This window comes from Electrophorus electricus, chromosome 6, assembly GCF_013358815.1.
Source record: "Electrophorus electricus isolate fEleEle1 chromosome 6, fEleEle1.pri, whole genome shotgun sequence".
NCBI classification, from domain to species: domain Eukaryota; kingdom Metazoa; phylum Chordata; class Actinopteri; order Gymnotiformes; family Gymnotidae; genus Electrophorus; species Electrophorus electricus.
The window spans coordinates 28,016,440-28,034,533 of record NC_049540.1 but is presented as its reverse complement, the minus strand read 5'-3'; the positions used below and the strand labels follow the sequence as shown (position 1 = coordinate 28,034,533).

Below are 18,094 nucleotides of genomic sequence, written 5' to 3'. Positions count from 1 at the left end.
TTCATAGAGTCCTGCTTTTCTGTCCTGCTTTATACACCATCATTCTCTCTAGCTCTAACCACCACCTCCACCTCCACCTCCATCACCCCCACCTCATCTCCACTCAGCAAGGTAGTGTCATTGGGGAGAGTCTCCTGTAGTGGCCCTTTGTGCAAGTGTTCAGGACAAACCTTTCAATTTATTTCCTTCAAAACCTCTGAAGTTCTGCAATATTTCTGATCTCAGCACATACCGAAATAATTCAGGAAACTTCATAATACCACTGCTATGCTGACAAGACCCAATTATTTCTCCCTTTCCCACCCTCTGACACACAGGTCTCTAGACGCAGCTCAGCATGCTTGACTGACATTGCATCATGGATGACAGCCATCAACCCCTGCAAAACCGAGCTTCTGTACATCCGAGGTACTCCCTGGTATCACCGTCTGGAGCTGCTCGTAGCTTGGCCATAACTTTGGACAACCAATTGCCATTCTCAAGTCATAATTCAAATCTAACCCGGTCTTGCAGATTTCTCCTTTGTAACATGGGAAGGATTCGGCCCTTTCTCTCACAGGAAGCTACCCAGGTGCTTGTGCATTCTCTGGTCATCTCAAAGCTTGACTACTGCAAGTTGCCACTTGCTGGCCCTCCTATACGGGCCATCAGACCTCTACAACTGATCCAGAACGCAGCAGCATGACTTCAATCTTCTGAAGTTCACAGTCTCTCCACTGCTGCGTTCCCTTTACTGGCTTCCAGTAGCTGCTCGCATCAGATTTAAAACCCTTCTGCTCACTTACAAGCTAAAAATGGGCCAGCCCCTCCATACATGATTACATCGGTCAAAGCCCGATCCGTACCACGAGTACGACTCTACTCGAAACACCAGGCTTCCGGTCTCATGGAACACAAGCATGGAGATTATTCTCTGTCCTGGCTCCCAGATAGTGAAACGCATTTCCTCTGCCTGTCTGGACAGCAGAGTCCCTTGCAGTCTTCAAACGCAGACCCATCCATTTGTGGAATATTTAAATGACTACTGATCCTGCACCTTGGTTGACTAATTGAAACTCTAATACTCATTGTAGGGTATTGTTTATTGTACTTGTTGTTGTCTGTCATAGAGCTTATATGTTTTGCACTTCTTGGTATCAGCAATGATCCCTGTATTTCAGCAGTATTCTAGTTCAATGGTATCTTGAACTCTGACCTACTGTACTGGCTAGAATGTATTCTATGAGTAAATGACAAAGCACTTTTTGTAAGTCACTCTGTTAAATGCCATAAATGTAAATTTAACACAATACAACAGTAAGAAGAGCATTCCACTTAGCTTCTTCTCTTTAAAATAGAAGGTCATCTTTCCTCTAAGATATCTGATAAGATATCACTGCACCTTAGAGAAATAGCCAGCAAAAAATCTAACTGACAAATTTCACTGTAAGTGGCGAGTTATCAATTTTTGTTTTATTTCAACAAACACTACCTGTTTATTTTCAGTAACAAATGCAATGCCTGGGTCAGCACCTGGTAAATGCTGGGCAAACATGGTAACATCTATTCTTATTCTCCAGGTACGTGTAAAACTATGGAGGGGCACAGAAAAGGTTCCATTTCATACATAAAGAACTCAGAACTCTGTGTGTGTGTGTGCGCGCATTCAACATACCTCTAAGCAGCGATCCTGCCATCTGCGAGCAAGCATCTCCAGTAGAGGAGGTCGGAATTTATCGAGCCCTAGTAGTTCAGGCAGCATTACACAGTGCATGGCAGCTAGCTGGCTCCAGCCTGGTGGAACGAACACGAACACACACACACACACACACACACACACACACACACACACACACACACACACACACACACACACACACACACACACACACACAGACACACACACACACAGACACACACAGACACAGACACACACAGATACAGTCATGTTCAGGCACACAAAACAAACAGGGAGGCATCAACCCAACCTTCATGCACGCTGTCTAATCACCAAGACAGTATGTTACAAAATTTCTAAACCTTACAGACACATGACGGGCCCAAATCCTGCCATATTTAATTAACAGAGAATCTGAGCTCGAGAGAGTTCAGTGCTACAGAAGAGTCAAGGGATACTGTCGAAGATGAGGCAACACGCAGGCTGCTAAGGAGGGAACAGCTTCAGAAGATCCAAACTGTCACAATGCACTCACATATATTAGAAATATATGGAATGGCTTTCAGAACAAAGAAAACGTCAAACATTCAGAAGACAACAGCAACCAAATTGCAAGATTCTTGCAATTTCTTTATGAAATTACATACTTACCTTCATGAGCATGAAATAATTTTAAAGATGAACCACACACATGAACCACACCAAAGTCTGTGAGCACAAGTGCAACTTTGCAAAACTCCTTATATCTTTGTTTTTTTATTCCATCATTATAAAAAAGTAAATGTGTGTAAAATATAAGTCAGTCCTAAAAGGTTAATAAAAGAAACGTAAAGTCATGTAACAACATGTAAACTTTAGGAAAACCTTTAAAAAAGGAAAGGGGCTACAGAGTAAGAGTTTTCTAGAGCTTACTAAACATCCGCTCACACAAATTCTCAAAGTGTATTCTGTTCAAGGGGTTTCAAATGGTGCAGGTGGTTTAAAATTGTACTTGTCCAGGAAATGCAAACTCAAGGGACGTAGATTTCTAATGAAAGACAAACTGAATCTAGAGCAAAACTCCATATCATCACTCATGATGAACACCACCTTTTCTAGAATACCGCACATTCAAGAAAACAAGATGTGTGTGTGTGTGTGTGTGTGAGTTGCAAGGGTTGCAATGCTCACAGCTGTCCAGTTTGGGAACAGAAGAAGGAAGCATGCTGACAATGGTGTATATACACAGAGAAAGATCACACACACACACACACACACACACACACACACACACACACACACACACTTTTAAAAAAGCAGATACGAGGCAGATGAATGCAGAGAAAAAAGAAGAAGGGAAGTGTGGGGGGAGAGAGAGAAAAAGAGAGAGCACTTGGGCACTTTTTTTTGAGGAGAGTACCTTCGTTTACGGAGGTAGAGCAGAGGGAGGCGGAGCTAGCAGGGACCGCCCCTGCTGCTGGTAGGCTCGACGCAACAGCAGCTTGCAAAGGAAAGGAAAAGGTAAGTGAAAAAAAGAATAAAAAACATGGAGAGGGAGGGAGAGAGAGATGAATGACCTCCAGCAGTGTGAGGGGAGGGAGGGGTGTTTGTTGGAAATAAGGTTTAAAAAAAAAAAAAAAAAAAAAAGACGCAGACAACCCACAGTAGCAGAGAACCCACAAACATTTAAGACAAATGAGGAAGGTTTCAAACGCCTCGAGTATGGAACTTAATCAGACCATCTAACACGCGCTAGAAAGTCACCAAGTATAAGAGGGTTTCCTTGCTTGTCCCCCAACAAAGCCAATAAAATGCATGACTGAACACAGCAAGAGATATCTGAAACCTTCTGAATTTCCTGTTACATTAATTTCACAACCTCAGCAAGTTTTTTGAAAGAGAGCTGATCATTTTAATGAACTTTTCCTAATTCACATGAAAAGGTTTCACCAGGGTTTCTGCAATGGCAAAAAAGATACTAAAACCTGGACTTATGTTCGTCAGTGGCTCCTAATTGATGTGATTAATGTAATTAAAAGTATTGTATTGTGTCAAGTCCAACATAATAGTATAACTTCCTAATTTTGGGTTTGTGTATGTGTGTGTGTGTGTGTGAATAAAGTGTACCAGCACATAAAGGACCATTTCATTTGATTTAGACTTTTAATTATTGTTAAACAAAAGAACTTATTATGAAGTCAATGGGGCACATATTTTAAGGGCTGATCAAGTATTTTGTAATTACATAATTCAGAATCTGTCATGTCAGCATAAATGCCAAACCACTGCCCTTTCCATCTCTCAAAAAAAATACATGGTGAAAAATATAATTTTATCACGAAACTCAGAGACAAAATGTGAACAAAGTATTCACAAAGAAAAGCGATAACCTGTGGGGCCAGAAACAGCCCAGGAGACATTTGACCCTTAAACACAAATTAAATCTGGAAGTGTGCAAAGCATTATCCTGCAATGTACAGATGGGCGATGCAGTCCCTCCATAAGGAGTGCGTTCTGACCACATCAGCTTACTGATGCTTAATCAATGGCAGTGACTGAACGAACAAAGACTACAAATCCCATGCGCAGCTTGCTTCTCTCTCCAAGCCACACTAAAGTCCTTCAGATCAAAGAAAGAAACTCGAGGGGGGCCCAGAGTCCCAGTGCTGAAGCCGGGCACAGGCAGGGGAGGGTGAAGGAGCAGAACTCTGGACTGACAGTGTAAATGACTGGGGGGGGGGGGGGGGGGGGTGTTCGTCATCATCATCATCATCATCATCATCATCATCATCATCATCATCATGGTAAGAGTTGGTCAAGGGCCATTAGGTGGCCTTGTACCCTGTGGCACCTGCACGGTGTCCGTTTCAGCAGAGCTTTCACGCTCCTCCGTGTTCTCAGCAGCCCCCCGGCTCAGTGGGGAGCGTTTCTGGACACGCACTTAAACGAGGAAGACCTTTCAAAAAGCACCTCGCATCACTCACTATGCGCGGGACTATAAACGGAACGTCTCTGTTGACGGCCAGGACCTGCTGTTCTCCTCGTCGCTTTCGCCAAGCCCAGTCTTTTACCTTAACGGCTACGACAGTGGCGGCGACGTATGTGAGTGCGCAAGAGAAAAGGCCTGCGTTTGTTGCCCCAAATCCCCCCCCATCTGTGTCGAACAGGAAGGGCACGCGTTCCCGCAGCTGTCCCAGATTTAAAGAACCACTCCATTAAAAAACACTTAATACAACCTACCAGCAGTTTTCACAAACCTGTTCAGATCAATACCAGAGGAAACGGCTCCAGACGTGAGCGGGAGAGGATGCGGGAGAGCAGGGCTGAGAGGAATAAAGGGTTCCTCGCGTGGAATAACTTTCATTATGTCTCCAAGCTTAAAGAGCCGGGCGGGATCAATAAGCCCCACGCATCTCAGCGGCCGAACTCCGTTCCCCTCCTTCACGTTCTCGCGGATAAAAGACAAACTCCGAGAAGAATGGGGGGGAGGAGCAGAAGAAAGGGAGAGAAAGAGAGAGAGAGAGAGAGAGGGAAAAAAAGGCTTTCCCCCCCTGCTCTTTTAAACAGAGCATTCCGGTCGTCTCTGGCCCAGCGTGAGAATCCGTCGGACAGGCACGTGTCAGGGGTCCACGGGGGGGGGCGTGGGGATAGGTGAACTCTTCACTGAGTTTGTGGCGTTAGAAAGGCAGGGGGCATTAGCATATGAAAAAGGGGGAAAAAAAAAAAAGTGTGTGTTTGGGGGGGAAACCTGTGACAAAAAGCCAAGTCAAGGGCCCTTCTGAGGAGGGAGAGGGGGCGTGAACAGTCTCGGGCTGCTGCATGCTGATTCGCGGTTCACCCCACCACACTTCCTCTACAGGGTCGGGAACAGCAGGGTGATGGGTGTGGAGAGCACCAGCAGCGGCACACAGCCCTACTGCAACCCTACCGTCCGCGCCCACACAATGGCCGCTCCAGCAGGGAAACAAAATCGGGCCTCAGGTGGGGGACCAGAGTGTGTGTGTTCGCATATGGCTAACAGGCCTTGAGTCAATCAATTTTTATGTGTTGTATTGAATGTGTTGGACAGGTGCTCACAATTATCTAAACTATCTGTTGTTTTTTTCCTCTACAGTATTTACAGTATTCACAGTAATATTTCTTTCTGCAACTCTGTTTGCAGTCTGTTTTGAAAGATCAGGTGAGATTTAAAAACAGACAATCCGGGATAAATCTCCACTGATAATCCAACTGCTCCAATGACATTTATTAAACAGGGAAGACAGTGAGAACATACTGAATAATTCAATTATCAAAACAATAAAAAAATACATATAATATATACAAACACCTAGATATAAATAATACTAAAATACTTAGCAACCAGTACAAATATTCAGGCGATATCTTAATGATTATAGATGGAAATGCCAGAAATGTCAAAAACTGATTCATTAAATTAGATTTTTCGATATAAATGTAAAAACTCTCAAAGTTTATAAAGTTCCCTTTTCTAACGAATCAATCCTTCTTGAGATGTACTAAATATTTTACTAGTACACCTTTCTATCCTTAACCTCAGAATTTGTTTCTGGCCATCCTTTAGGAGCGCGCGTGTGTGTGTGTGTGTGTGTGTGTGTGTGTGTTCCCAGAGGCCCCTGCCGTACCCCCAGGCTGACAGTGTGCTGAGGTGCCCTGTCTTCACCATAGTGAGAGGAGATTTCTCATGTTCTTCTGCACTTTTACATCACATTTTTCCCTTGAGCAAAAGGAAGAAGAAACAGACAAAGATAGCGATAGATAGATAGATAGAGAGAGAGAGAGAGAGAGAGAGAGAGAGAGAGAGAGGGAGGGGGAGTGAGGCCGTGAAAGAGAGAAAGAGAGAGAGAGAAAGAAAGAGAGAGAGCGAGAGAGCAAGCGAGCAAGCTCTTTGTAGTTACCTTGTTTGATCTGGCCTTGCAGGGCTGGGGCAGACACCTGAGGGGGGGTGGTTTTGGGACTCTCCTGGGTGCCAGGTCTTGGAGGCCTGAAACACAAAGGCCAAATGAAATATTTAGCACCACTCCAGCATACAGGTCTAGTCATCAGACCCTCATCAGCACACAGTGTAGAAGTGAGGCATGTGTACATGTGTACATGGTGTGTGTGTGTGTGTGTGTGTGTGTGTGTGTGTGTGTGTGTGTGTGTGTGTGTGTGTGTTTACCCGATAGTGTGTGAAACTTATATATAGGTAGGCTCATTCTCTAAAAAGAATGCGTCAAGATTTGCACTTGGTGGAAATGCTCAACAGTGAGGAAGACCAGCTCCTCCTCTTCTATTTAACCGACGTGTAAAGTGGGGACTCAAGCTCAGACATAACCCTGTCTCCATGGGCCCTGTTTAGGCAGGTGTGTAAAGTGGGGACTCGGACATGGTCTCGGTCTCAAACTGCGAGTCCCACTCATCGCAGATGCATGTGTTAACTGAGCACTGCAGAGAAAGTCTTGAGAGAGATCTGTTCAGCTTAAAACATACATGCAAGCGCACACGCAAAATTCATCGAAAGAATTTCACTTTGATCAAATCTATTGTTCGTCACCTATAGACCCAGAGAGGAAACACAAACTTTAACCCCCATCCCCTAGTGTTAAATTCTTTCTGCCATGTTGGCACCATAAGTAATAAATAAAAAGTAATAAAGAATTTCCTTCTCATGCATGAAAGCTACCAGACATGTAGTTTGTAGTTTGTAACGTATACACTTATTTAAGGATTAGTTTAGCGCATTAATTTTTGTTCTTTGCTAAATTAGCTCACACCGGGATTGGAATGCAAAACAACTCTGATTGTGATGACTTGCATTGCGTTGACTAAGTGCTGCTCCCCGTGCCGTTAGCTAACAGTGTGAGGTGCGGGTGTGAGACATGGAGCAGGCACGCCAGGCTTCCATTTACACACATAAAAGGTGCTTTTTTAATGAGTGCTAAAGGTGATTTACAATCCGGCTGCGTTACGCTTATGAGGACTATTGACAGGGCCTTGAAAATAGCGCTTGCTGTTCGAATCGATGGTACGAGGATAACGTTTCCAGAGCTTGACTTTCACAGCCTGTTTGGGAAAAGAAAGCAAGGCAAAGCCATAAATGTGTAACAGCCACATAACAGAAGGAGCTGGAATACCAAGCAGCTGGTTGGAGCAGCACGGGGACTAGGTGCTATGGGGCTCCGCCTCCAATAGCCAGATTCACACTGTGGAAAAATTTCACCATGCACCTCAAAGACAAATTTCAATTATAAAACACAGAAATAGCAACCTCTGTCAACCTTGCCCATGCTGGAATAGTTAAACGTGGAAAATCGGAACAAGAACCCCGTGTTCTTCAAAAACAAAAATAAACCATACCAAACAAAGACAAACCTCTCTGTACTGTGTCCCAACAGCCCATTTCACAAACACATCAGCAGTTGCCTGCAGAGAGCGAAACTACACTCCTCAACTGGGTCATGGCACCAGAAACTCAAGTAATCACAGCATGTCTGTGACTTAACGAGCCTGGAACAGTGCACAAAAAGCACCTACACCAGGCACAACCTGTAGGGCCATCAGGCACAGGTTGAACCCCTCTCCCCTGGGTGTTAGCCTGGAGTGTGCCGTTCCCACCAAGCTGCAGGGCTGACACACAAGCTGAAAGTCTGTTGAGTGTATCGCATGGACAACGATAACGTGACACTGTCCCTATGCCGTCCTAGGGCTATGCTGCTACTGGCCTTGCTAATGTCAACACCGAATGGACCACAGCAGTAGCCAGCCCACCTATGCGCTGCGAGCGCTGCCATGGCAACCGCTAGTGGGAGCACACGGTTTGAGACATGTGGCCAGTCCAGAGTTCAGGCACTGTTTAGGCTCTCTCTACAACAGATGCCTGGCTCCTGATCCCAGTCTGTACACTGGGAGGCACCGGAGAATCGGAGACATGGTAAACAACATGCACGACTCATCTCTCTCTCACCCCCCCCCCCACCCCCCACACCATTGCGCGCGCTCGCTCGCTCTCTCTTTCTTTTTCTCTATCCACCACCCCCACTCTTTCTATCTCTTTGTGCTCCCTCCCCTCATTTTCTATATTGAGCTGTTGAGCTGTCCGGCTGGTGTCTGCCTGCTGTCAGAAGGTTTTCTTTGTTCGCTTTGTTTTGGTGGGTTGCTGAGTTGGTGAAGATGATGAAATCACTGATGCTGCACTCGGCGCACTGGGTCTGCCTGCTATGCACCGAGCACTGAAGCAGCTCTGCGCTGGGATCAGCTGCACCAACAGTCAACCTGAATTGCCTTGCAAACTCACGATTTAATCAGACTCACCACACAAATCTGTATTTCTTGGGGAGCTTTAGTCTGATGACTAATAAAGTGGAGTCATGGATGAGTTTGGCTCAAAATTCCAACTGTGCCATCACAGCCTTAAAGTAATAACAGCATTAAACCTCAAAAAATACACCAGGCCTAAATCATAAAAGTTGACGGCTACAGCTTTACACAAAATGTGCGACATGGTATTTAATTGTTATTCACCATGGCCATTAACGTGCCAGTGTCAACTTACCATTGTTGTAAATTAACCTGTGCCAAAGTCAATCAAAATTATTCATCAAATTGTAAGTGAGGCCATTCATATTAAAGACCACTGCAAGAGACAGATGAGTAACGTGAGTTGAGACCAGAGGTGTTCTGAAAACTACCAGCTGCACAAAAATGTAACATTTGTAATTATCACCAAAATGGGAGTTACATGATTGCATAAAGTTGACGACGACAACTTCTAAATCATGGCAGACCAGCGGAACTGCATCTGCCCTCAATATATATGTTTATATTTTCTACCTCTAACATCTAAATGTGTGTTTGTTATGGCGTTTGGAGGTCCTACTCAAGCACGTCACCTTCCTCTTCCTGTGCGCCTGCCACTGCAGTCATAAAGTTTGCCATCTTTCTCACTCTCAACAAACCAAAAATGGGCCTTCGAAATTCACTCATCAATTATCAAAACGGGTGCGTGAGTAGAATTTTGCTGATGACTTGCAACACCAAACATGATTAAAGTTTAAGTCCCCATCGGTGAGATGGTGGAGTGGCTCAGTCGGTTTTATTATGACTCGCTGATATCGTATGCAAATAAGAACAAAATGCAGTAGCACCATAGCTCACGCAAACGGTAAAACACGCCAGCAATCCACAACTATGAAAGAGGAAACGTGTTACCATGGCGCTATTTGTTGTTGCCGTCATTTTACATCTGGTAAAAATGATTTAGCAATTTGGTTCTGTATATTTAGTGTTGTCTGTAACCTTAAAACGACTCTGAACGCAAAATAAAATGTTTTTGGATGTTTAATTATTCCTTTAAAACTAAATTCAAAATTAGCATATCCATTTGCACTGCGATCGTTGCCCACTGTCTGCCACACGTGCATTACACACACCTGGCCGGCGCCTTCTTCATGTGCTCGCCCACAAAGGTGGCGTTGGTCATGCCCATCAGCGTGTTGGCCAGCGAGATGACAGAGAGCAGGTGCTGGGTGGTGACGGCGCGGGACACGCCATATGTGCCCTTGCCCACCACCTCGGAGACGGACAGCTTCCTGCCCTCGGCGGCTCCGCCCCCTGCCAGCCGTTGCAGGAGCGAGTCCTTGAAAGTTGGCAGCATGAGGGACATGTGACCGCCGCGGGAGATCAGGCCGAATGAGACGGGCGTGTGGGGACGGAGCATGCCCAGGCGGCTCACGCACACTTCATCCAGGGAGCCGTTCAGGCCCCAGGCGTGCAGGCAGGACATGAAGAGCTTGGCCGTGTCCATGGTCAGGTTGTACTCCAGCAGACTCAGCGATTTGGACTTCTCCTCGCGCCGGCGCTGCTCTTCCTCCTCTTCCTCGTCTTCATCCAGTAGGTGCTCCTTGATGTTCTCCTTGATGGTCTCCTTGACCTGGGACAGGTGAGGTTAAATGAGTCATGAGGTAACGAGAGGTGTCACATCAATTCTGTTGCTTGTTCTGTTTTTTGTTTTGTTTTTTATTTTTTTGCTTGCTTGCTTTTTTTTGTTGGTTGTAATGTGATGTAAATCAGGCATGTTGGTTAAATAAGAAATACAGGAAGTGTGCTATGCAGGATCTGGGGGAGACTTTACTCTGAACACCTTGGGCTAAAATCAAGTCCCTTCTCAAATTTCCTCAGAGTCCCACCTCCACTCTCCTGATCAAAGCCCTGCCTTGCCTTCACACGCACACTGACCTGTTTAAAGATCTTGTTGGCAAGGAAGGATCCGCCCTTGTCTGCCCCCCCGGGGGCTTTCTGGAGTGTTTCCGGGGAGACAAGGGTGGGATTGGGTCGCTGCGCCTCCTCCGTCAGCAGTTGGATGATGACGGCCTCCACGTCGAAGAACAGCACGTGCATGTCCGGATCCGCAAGGTTGGTCTTCATCGCCTGGACCACCAATGCATTGTGGGAGTATTTGGGCAAGTTTCCCTATACGAGAAAGAAAGGCAACATGGGGAAAAAAAAGAAATCAGTTAAAACAAATTGGGAGAGAAAAATAAAAACACCAACTACTTCCTACCGTGTCCAGCAACACAATGTTTCAGTGTGTTCATTCCAAATACCAAAAGCACACAATACACCACGGTTTTCCTCTCAGACTAAAAGACAAACAGCGTGATGTAAGTGAACTCAGTGGTAAAGTAAACGAAAAGACTCAAAAGCCTTTAGCATGAAAGAGACCCCACATCACAAACACAGGTATTCTGAACAGGAGGAGGTGTGTGAGGAGCAGCTGGTTGGTGATGTGGAAGTCCGATCATTAGGTCAACAGCTGAACATTAATAACTAATCCCAGTATTAAGAGACTCATTAGGACAATTCAACAAGCGATCACAGAGAACTTCTGGGAAGGATTTCTGGACATAGAATTCAGTACTGCTGGTATGTCATCAAAATAAAAGATGAAATATAACTTTATATAAATACAGTAATGCCAGACTGATGACCTTAATTGGAACTGAATTACACGTGCATGAGTCAGCGTCACCCAGACTTACCAGGGTCACTTTAAACATGCAATGAGATAATGAGTCATAAAAATGGACTCAGTGATGGAATCCTGGACAATCTCATATTGATTCATACTGTGATGATGATACGCCTCACAAAATAATGAAAAACACACACATGATCGCACGGCTAAACCATGACGTGTGTTAGATCACCTCAATGCCTTGATTCATCAAAACACGCGGGCGCACACAGCCTGGTAGAAAACACCTCAAAGCCTTCATTCCTAAGGCCAGAAAATAGATCAAAAACAAAAGTTCTCCATCAGTAAGCTGCGACATTCTGAACAACCTAAAACGAACATGGAAAGACTACAGGCTCTATGGTTGGCTCCGCCTACATGTCTTAAACAAGACACGCCCCCAGGGCTCTTGCATCACTGGGCAGAAAGTCTTTTTGTTCTGAAGACATTAGTCAAAAGTTGCCCAGCGCACATGCTGATCCGTTTACTTCACGGTCTGCATAATAACCCCTAATGCTCATTCCCCCCTTAAGCATTCATTTCACCCCACTTATTTTAAACGGGTGACGGTGTTGCCTTGTTAACTTCTATTCAATGTTAATTCGATGGTTCAAACACCTGCTCTTCATTTAAAGTGCAGTGGGAGATGGCACATGACTGGACGACTCTGAAGATGATGGAGTCAGATAATAAAGTAGCAGTAACCTGGAGATGTCAGTAAGAAAACCAACATTAGAACACTTAGACAAGGTTGTCTGACATGGAGCACTTGAAAAGAAACCCTCAACAGATTTGTGCCATATTCTGTCCAATATTGGTTTTAACGAGGTCTGCAATTCCAATCAACATCTTTTCCTGTCTTATTATGGTACCTCTGTAAATTAGGTTACCTGTGAGATCACAGCATAAACTATAATGATTACTACTATTAATTACTAGTTTTTTATATTTTAGACATTTAAAATATTATATATATATATATATATATATATATATATATATATATATATATATATATATATATATATAAAATTAAATATTACTTTTTAAAAAATCTTTCTTCATTTCTGGCTGGTCATACAAACACAGTGTTAACAGTTTAACAGTCAGAGTCCCTTTAAGATATCACCAGTCCATAAACCCTGCCCATTCTTTAGACCTGAAAGCAGACTCTGTCTCTCTCTCCCTTCCACTCAGCATCTGGTACTGATCGTTCAGTTGGTTGCAAAGTACCGTCTATTGCGGGCGATTAGCACACATTGGGTCAGTATTGTCCTCCTGCGCTACGGTAGTTAACAGGCCTGAATAGCCAAGAGGGCCTGCCTCACTGATCTCTCTCTCTCTCTCTCCCCCTCTCTCTCTCTCTCTCTCCCTCTCTCTCTCCCTCTCTCTCTCCCTCTCTCCCTCTCCCGAGACACACACACAGTGACTGAGCGAAGCGACACAAAAACAGAAAGAAGAAAAAGCACCAAGGCATGTTTTCATACAGTCATACACTCATAAGATTTTTCACTTTCAACTCTTCAATAATTTCTTATTTCAAAGGAGAAACTGATGCATTTCATGATTATTCTGAAGCAAACCAAGTAGAACCTACAGCAGCATCTCCAGTGCTTTAGTCTCAGCTCATTTGGCTCAGAGAACACTTCACTTCATTTAAGCAGAGTCACAGTACCAGCCTGCACACACCTGTCTCTCACCCATTTGTCTCACTGTCCTGTTCACACCCTGTACATACTTGTCTCTCTCCCTCATTCTTATCCTATACACACAGAGTTTAGAACAACTCATACACAGTAGTTAGTCTACAGTCCAGCGCAAGACAAAACAGTCAGTTCCGATTTGCTAAACTCTGTTCACCTGCCCCTGGCTATGCCCCCAGATCTATGCTCGTTCTTTTACCTTCATTTAATGGTCTTGGATGTTTCAGGTGTTTTTTCAGGGTCTGTTTCTGTGAATACTAAATCCAATCTAATCTGCTGCTGCATGCTTCGGTTTTTTGTGATTTAAAAAAAAACATGCATGCGTACAGCACATCAGAAGGTAACTGCAGGTCTCGCACATAGGGGGCGTGGCTGCAGGCAAATCATCTTTACCGGGCGAGACCCTGATAGACACAATGTACAGGTGAGCACTACAAATGTGTTTTCTTAATTACTGGGAAAAATGGCACATGTATTAATAAGAGAATAAATATTTCAATTAGAATGAAGAAGAGTATGGCGTTTAAAGCTCAATTAAACACAGCAAGGCCAGACCGACAGTGAGCCCAGACACACACACACGCGTGCACACTCTCTCTCTCTCTCTCTCTCTCAGGAGAAGTGTGTGTGTACATACATCAGCATCGAAAAATGTTAAAAGTAACAGGTATCTCCTAATTGCCCCATCACACACACACACACACACACAAGCTAGTAGTTCAGTGTAACAGTAGAGCCACATTGCCATCTAGTGTTTAATCACTACTGCAGGGAAACAAAGGGAAATATTTGACTTCCCTGCCACTGACACACACACACACACACACACACACACACACACACATATATATATATATAAATTGATAAAGTGTACACATTATATTTGTCTCTCTAATATATAGTCTCTATTCTTTTATTTCCTCTACATTTATTTCTCTATCATGTCTTTGTGCTGGAGAAAAGGAGATGCAAGTACATAAGTGACCTCACTGTGTCACTAAATAGGATAATCACGAGTGCTCGTCACACTCTTTCACTGCCGCAGAATCTAAAAGCGACAGGACTAAGGAGAAAGGGGAGAAAGGAGAAAGGAAAATGGACTGAGAGGGTTCATTTTGTTTCTGCGTCATTTCATTTACCATTATGAAGTGTGTGTGTGTGTGTGTGTGTGTGTGTGTGTGTATGAGTGAGAAGTAGAATCCTGTTTACAATCCGTGTTGTAAATAGATGAGGAGAGGTTTTTACCTTGGCAAAACACAGAGAGTAACCCACATTAGCCGTGCGTGGGGACCCGTAAAGATACCCATCAAGACACACAAACACAAAAATAGACACACTGACTAACAGTGGTGCGGTATCCACCACACACACACACACACACACACACACACACACACACACACACTTTTACAACTTGCGACAAATAGTAAAAAAAAATGTATAAACAAGGGGCAAAATAACAAATGCATATTGCACAAGTTAAATGGGTTTAACAGAAAGAATGGACATCAGCCAAACACCGATTCCTGTAGGACACATTATGCAGGCCTACTAAATTTTACTGAGCACTAAAAACTCCACTTTAGTTTAGGACCATGTCTGTCATAAACAGTCAGAGAGCTTTCTAAACTAGAGCAAAGTGCTTTAATGATCCGAACAAACACACCAACAGAAAAGGTGGAAAAGGTGCAATGTTTATCTGGTTAGTGTCTGCAGTAGACAGATAATACAGAAACACCGAGGCTAAGAGGGAGGAATGGTAGGCAAGAGAGAGAGTGTGAGTCAAAGAGTGAGAGTGCGTGTGTAAGACATACAGAAAGAAGGATTGAGAGAGCAACACAGTGAGGGAGAATGAATGAGAGAGAGCGAGAGAAAAAGTGAACCACAGCATGAGAGAGTGAGACAGAGGGAGGGCCAAGGTCCAGGGCGGGCAGCTCAGATTGCGGAGCATTTGAGGGCGATTAGGTGTCATTAGCACAGCTGTGGGTGTGCGCGCACGTTTGTGTATGTTCGTGTGTGCGCGTGTGGCGCCCAGCTGGGTGTGTGTGTGGGGAGCAGCAGGCTACCAGCCCAGCGTTCAGGCCACGTGCCTGAAGTAATGGCAGGTTTGGGCCAGAGAGACGACAGACAGAATCACTAGTGGTGTTATGTTGTCAGATGGAATGACAGGGGATTAGAGAAAGACTGAAGCCACACACACACACACACACACACACACACACACACACACACACACACACACACACACACACACACACACACACACACACACACACACACACACACACACACACACACACACACACACTCTGCCATTTGACCATCAGCCACAGTGATGCTCAGTAATTGCAGTAGGGTGTCAGGGTGCGATGGCGCTCAAACAGACCCTGATGGTGAAACAGTATCGTTTCACAGATTGGGGGTGGGCTTGTTTTGGTTTATTTTTTTGGTGAGAAAATAAAGACAGAACATTAGTGGTTGAAATTGTCTCCTCTCTTCCATATCGTGTCTAACTGGCCCTTAGAGATCTCCCCTGTGCTATTTGCTCCAGACCGCTGAGAACTGCAGGCTTGCCCTGTGAGCTCTTCATCATCTATTCTCACAGATGCCACCCTCATCTTCCTCCCTGATACATCCAACAATTCCAATGTTTTGAGGTTTGTTTTTCCAGTGGTCAGCTATGAGATCACAGGGTTAAAGCCTGAACACCATTAAAATATATTTATACAATAATTCTCCAGGTTTGCAGGGCGTAGTTAAACCAGCTCCTGACCACCACCTGTGTCAGTAAAATAAAACAGCATCTCATAATTTTGTGTGATTTATATTAGAAATACCAGATCGATAGCCTGTTTTTTCCTTTGGTGCAAAAACATCTCCTCAGTCGAGCATGCGGACTTCATCTCAGGACGGACATAGAAGAAAATGCTGTGTAGCTCTCAACTAACCAGTGGTGGCACCCTGACCACTACATACAGGCTGGATCTCTTCAATAGAGAAGAAACTACACCATGTTGCTCCTCTTGAGAAAGGCTCAGAAAACAACCTGCAGGGATTGGGTCTCCATAGGTGTGATAGATATGCACAGCCCCACAGTAGGGCTGTCCAGATTTGTGACGTACATACATGCCTGAGCCAACACAAATGTACACACACACACACACACACACACACACACACACACACACACACACACACACACACACACACACACACACACACACACACACACACACACACACACACACACACACACACGTGTCAGTTTTTCAGGTTTACACCTCATTACAGCAGACGTGTTGAGCAAACATGTATGTAAGAAAGTGCTTAGGACCTCACAAGCCACTGTGAACACCACATAATCCAACATAATGAGAATAATCTGAAACGATGTACATGAAGATTGAAGACACTTTAGGGCTTCAGCGCAGTGCCTCAAGCCGTCAAGTAACAACGTAACATGAAGACGTGCAAGCTGCTAAAGTTAGCATTTATTCACATACTAGTTGGTAAAGTTATCCCTTAATTTACTTGCTATCTGGTAAAGTTAGCCTTTATTCACATTAGCTGCCATGGTTGGGACCGGTTGGGGGCGGGGGGGTTTACTCACTTTGTCTGTGTGGTCGGTGGCAAGGAGGTTGGTGGCCAGCGTCTGGAGCTTGTGGTGGGCCATGTTCTTGAGCGCAGCCAGACTGCGACGTGTCATGGCCTGCTTCAGGTTCACCGCCGGGTGGTTTAGTGCATCGACGGCTGCAGGGACAGCCTCGTCACACGCATTCAGGATCTCCACGGCCGTTATTCCCATCACACAGCGGTCTAATGCTCCTGACAGAGGGAGAGGGAGAACGTTTGTGTGAGAGATAGAGAGAGAGCGAGCGAGCGAGAGAGAGAGAGAGAAAAACGAGGGAGAGGATGTGTGAGAGTGAGAAGCAAGTGAGAGTGAGAAGTGAGAATGTGTGTGAGATACAGAAAGGCAGGATGAAAAAAAAGCAGAGAAAGACCATGACAAGGAAAGAAAGAAAAAGGGGAAAATAAAAAAGACAAGAAAAAGAAGAAAACTCATGAAGTGAGAAGTAAATCAATCACTAAAAAAGGGAAAAGATAGAGAAGTGAGAGGTGGGAGAGGGTGACTGGGGAATCTATGGTGAAAACAGCAGTCTCCTACCTCCTGCTCAACCTGTATATTCTCTGTCGGCTGAAAGCTCCTACAATGATTTTAAAACATACAAATCCATAAGCCTCAGAACCCATTAAGTTTATCCAAAGGGCCCATCCACAATAATAATAAGTATTGTGTGGGCATATTGATCAAGGGGGTCTCCTCTTTGTCTGCAGTACAGAGCTGCTCTGCTCTGTTCTAACACTGCTCTCAGCGGGCCTGGGTGACTTGCTCTAATAGTTGAATAAAGTAGCAAGGTGTTTTTCCAGACCCAAACTCCAAATGAACATACATAACCGTAGGAACGATCTAGCCGCAGAAACGCAACCGTCAAAAGCCACTAGAGAGCAGGTAGCCTCATCACCACTTCCTCCCTGCAGGTGTGTACGCATTTGCCTCCCTCCCTCTCCCCTCACTAGAGGACAGGATGCCCTCTCTCTGTGGGCTGTGGAGATATTGGGATTTGTGCTCAGTAGAGACTGCATGGTAGACGTTTTCCCAAACAAGCAGGGAATCAGATGACCACTGCCCAGTCTCTGGTCCTCATCCCCCATGGCCTCTCCAGCCTGCGCCCCACGCCT

General features: G+C 44.8%; 1 protein-coding gene across 3 annotated transcripts in view; it reads right to left on the bottom strand.

Moving 5' to 3' along the window:
- LOC113573739 (WD repeat-containing protein 7) overlaps positions 1-18,094 on the bottom strand; it is a 121,021-nt gene that overhangs the window by 83,534 nt on the left and 19,393 nt on the right. For 2 of the 3 annotated variants that reach the window (XM_035527061.1, XM_035527063.1), the window contains 6 exons: positions 16,965-17,179; positions 10,874-11,107; positions 10,069-10,568; positions 6,556-6,641; positions 3,057-3,137; positions 1,655-1,773 (listed from right to left, as the gene is read on the bottom strand). In XM_035527061.1, coding sequence (XP_035382954.1) covers positions 1,655-1,773; positions 3,057-3,137; positions 6,556-6,641; positions 10,069-10,568; positions 10,874-11,107; positions 16,965-17,179 — 1,235 coding nt within the window. The remainder of the gene's footprint in view (positions 1-1,654; positions 1,774-3,056; positions 3,138-6,555; positions 6,642-10,068; positions 10,569-10,873; positions 11,108-16,964; positions 17,180-18,094) is intronic. The other variant, XM_035527062.1, reaches the window with a different exon arrangement.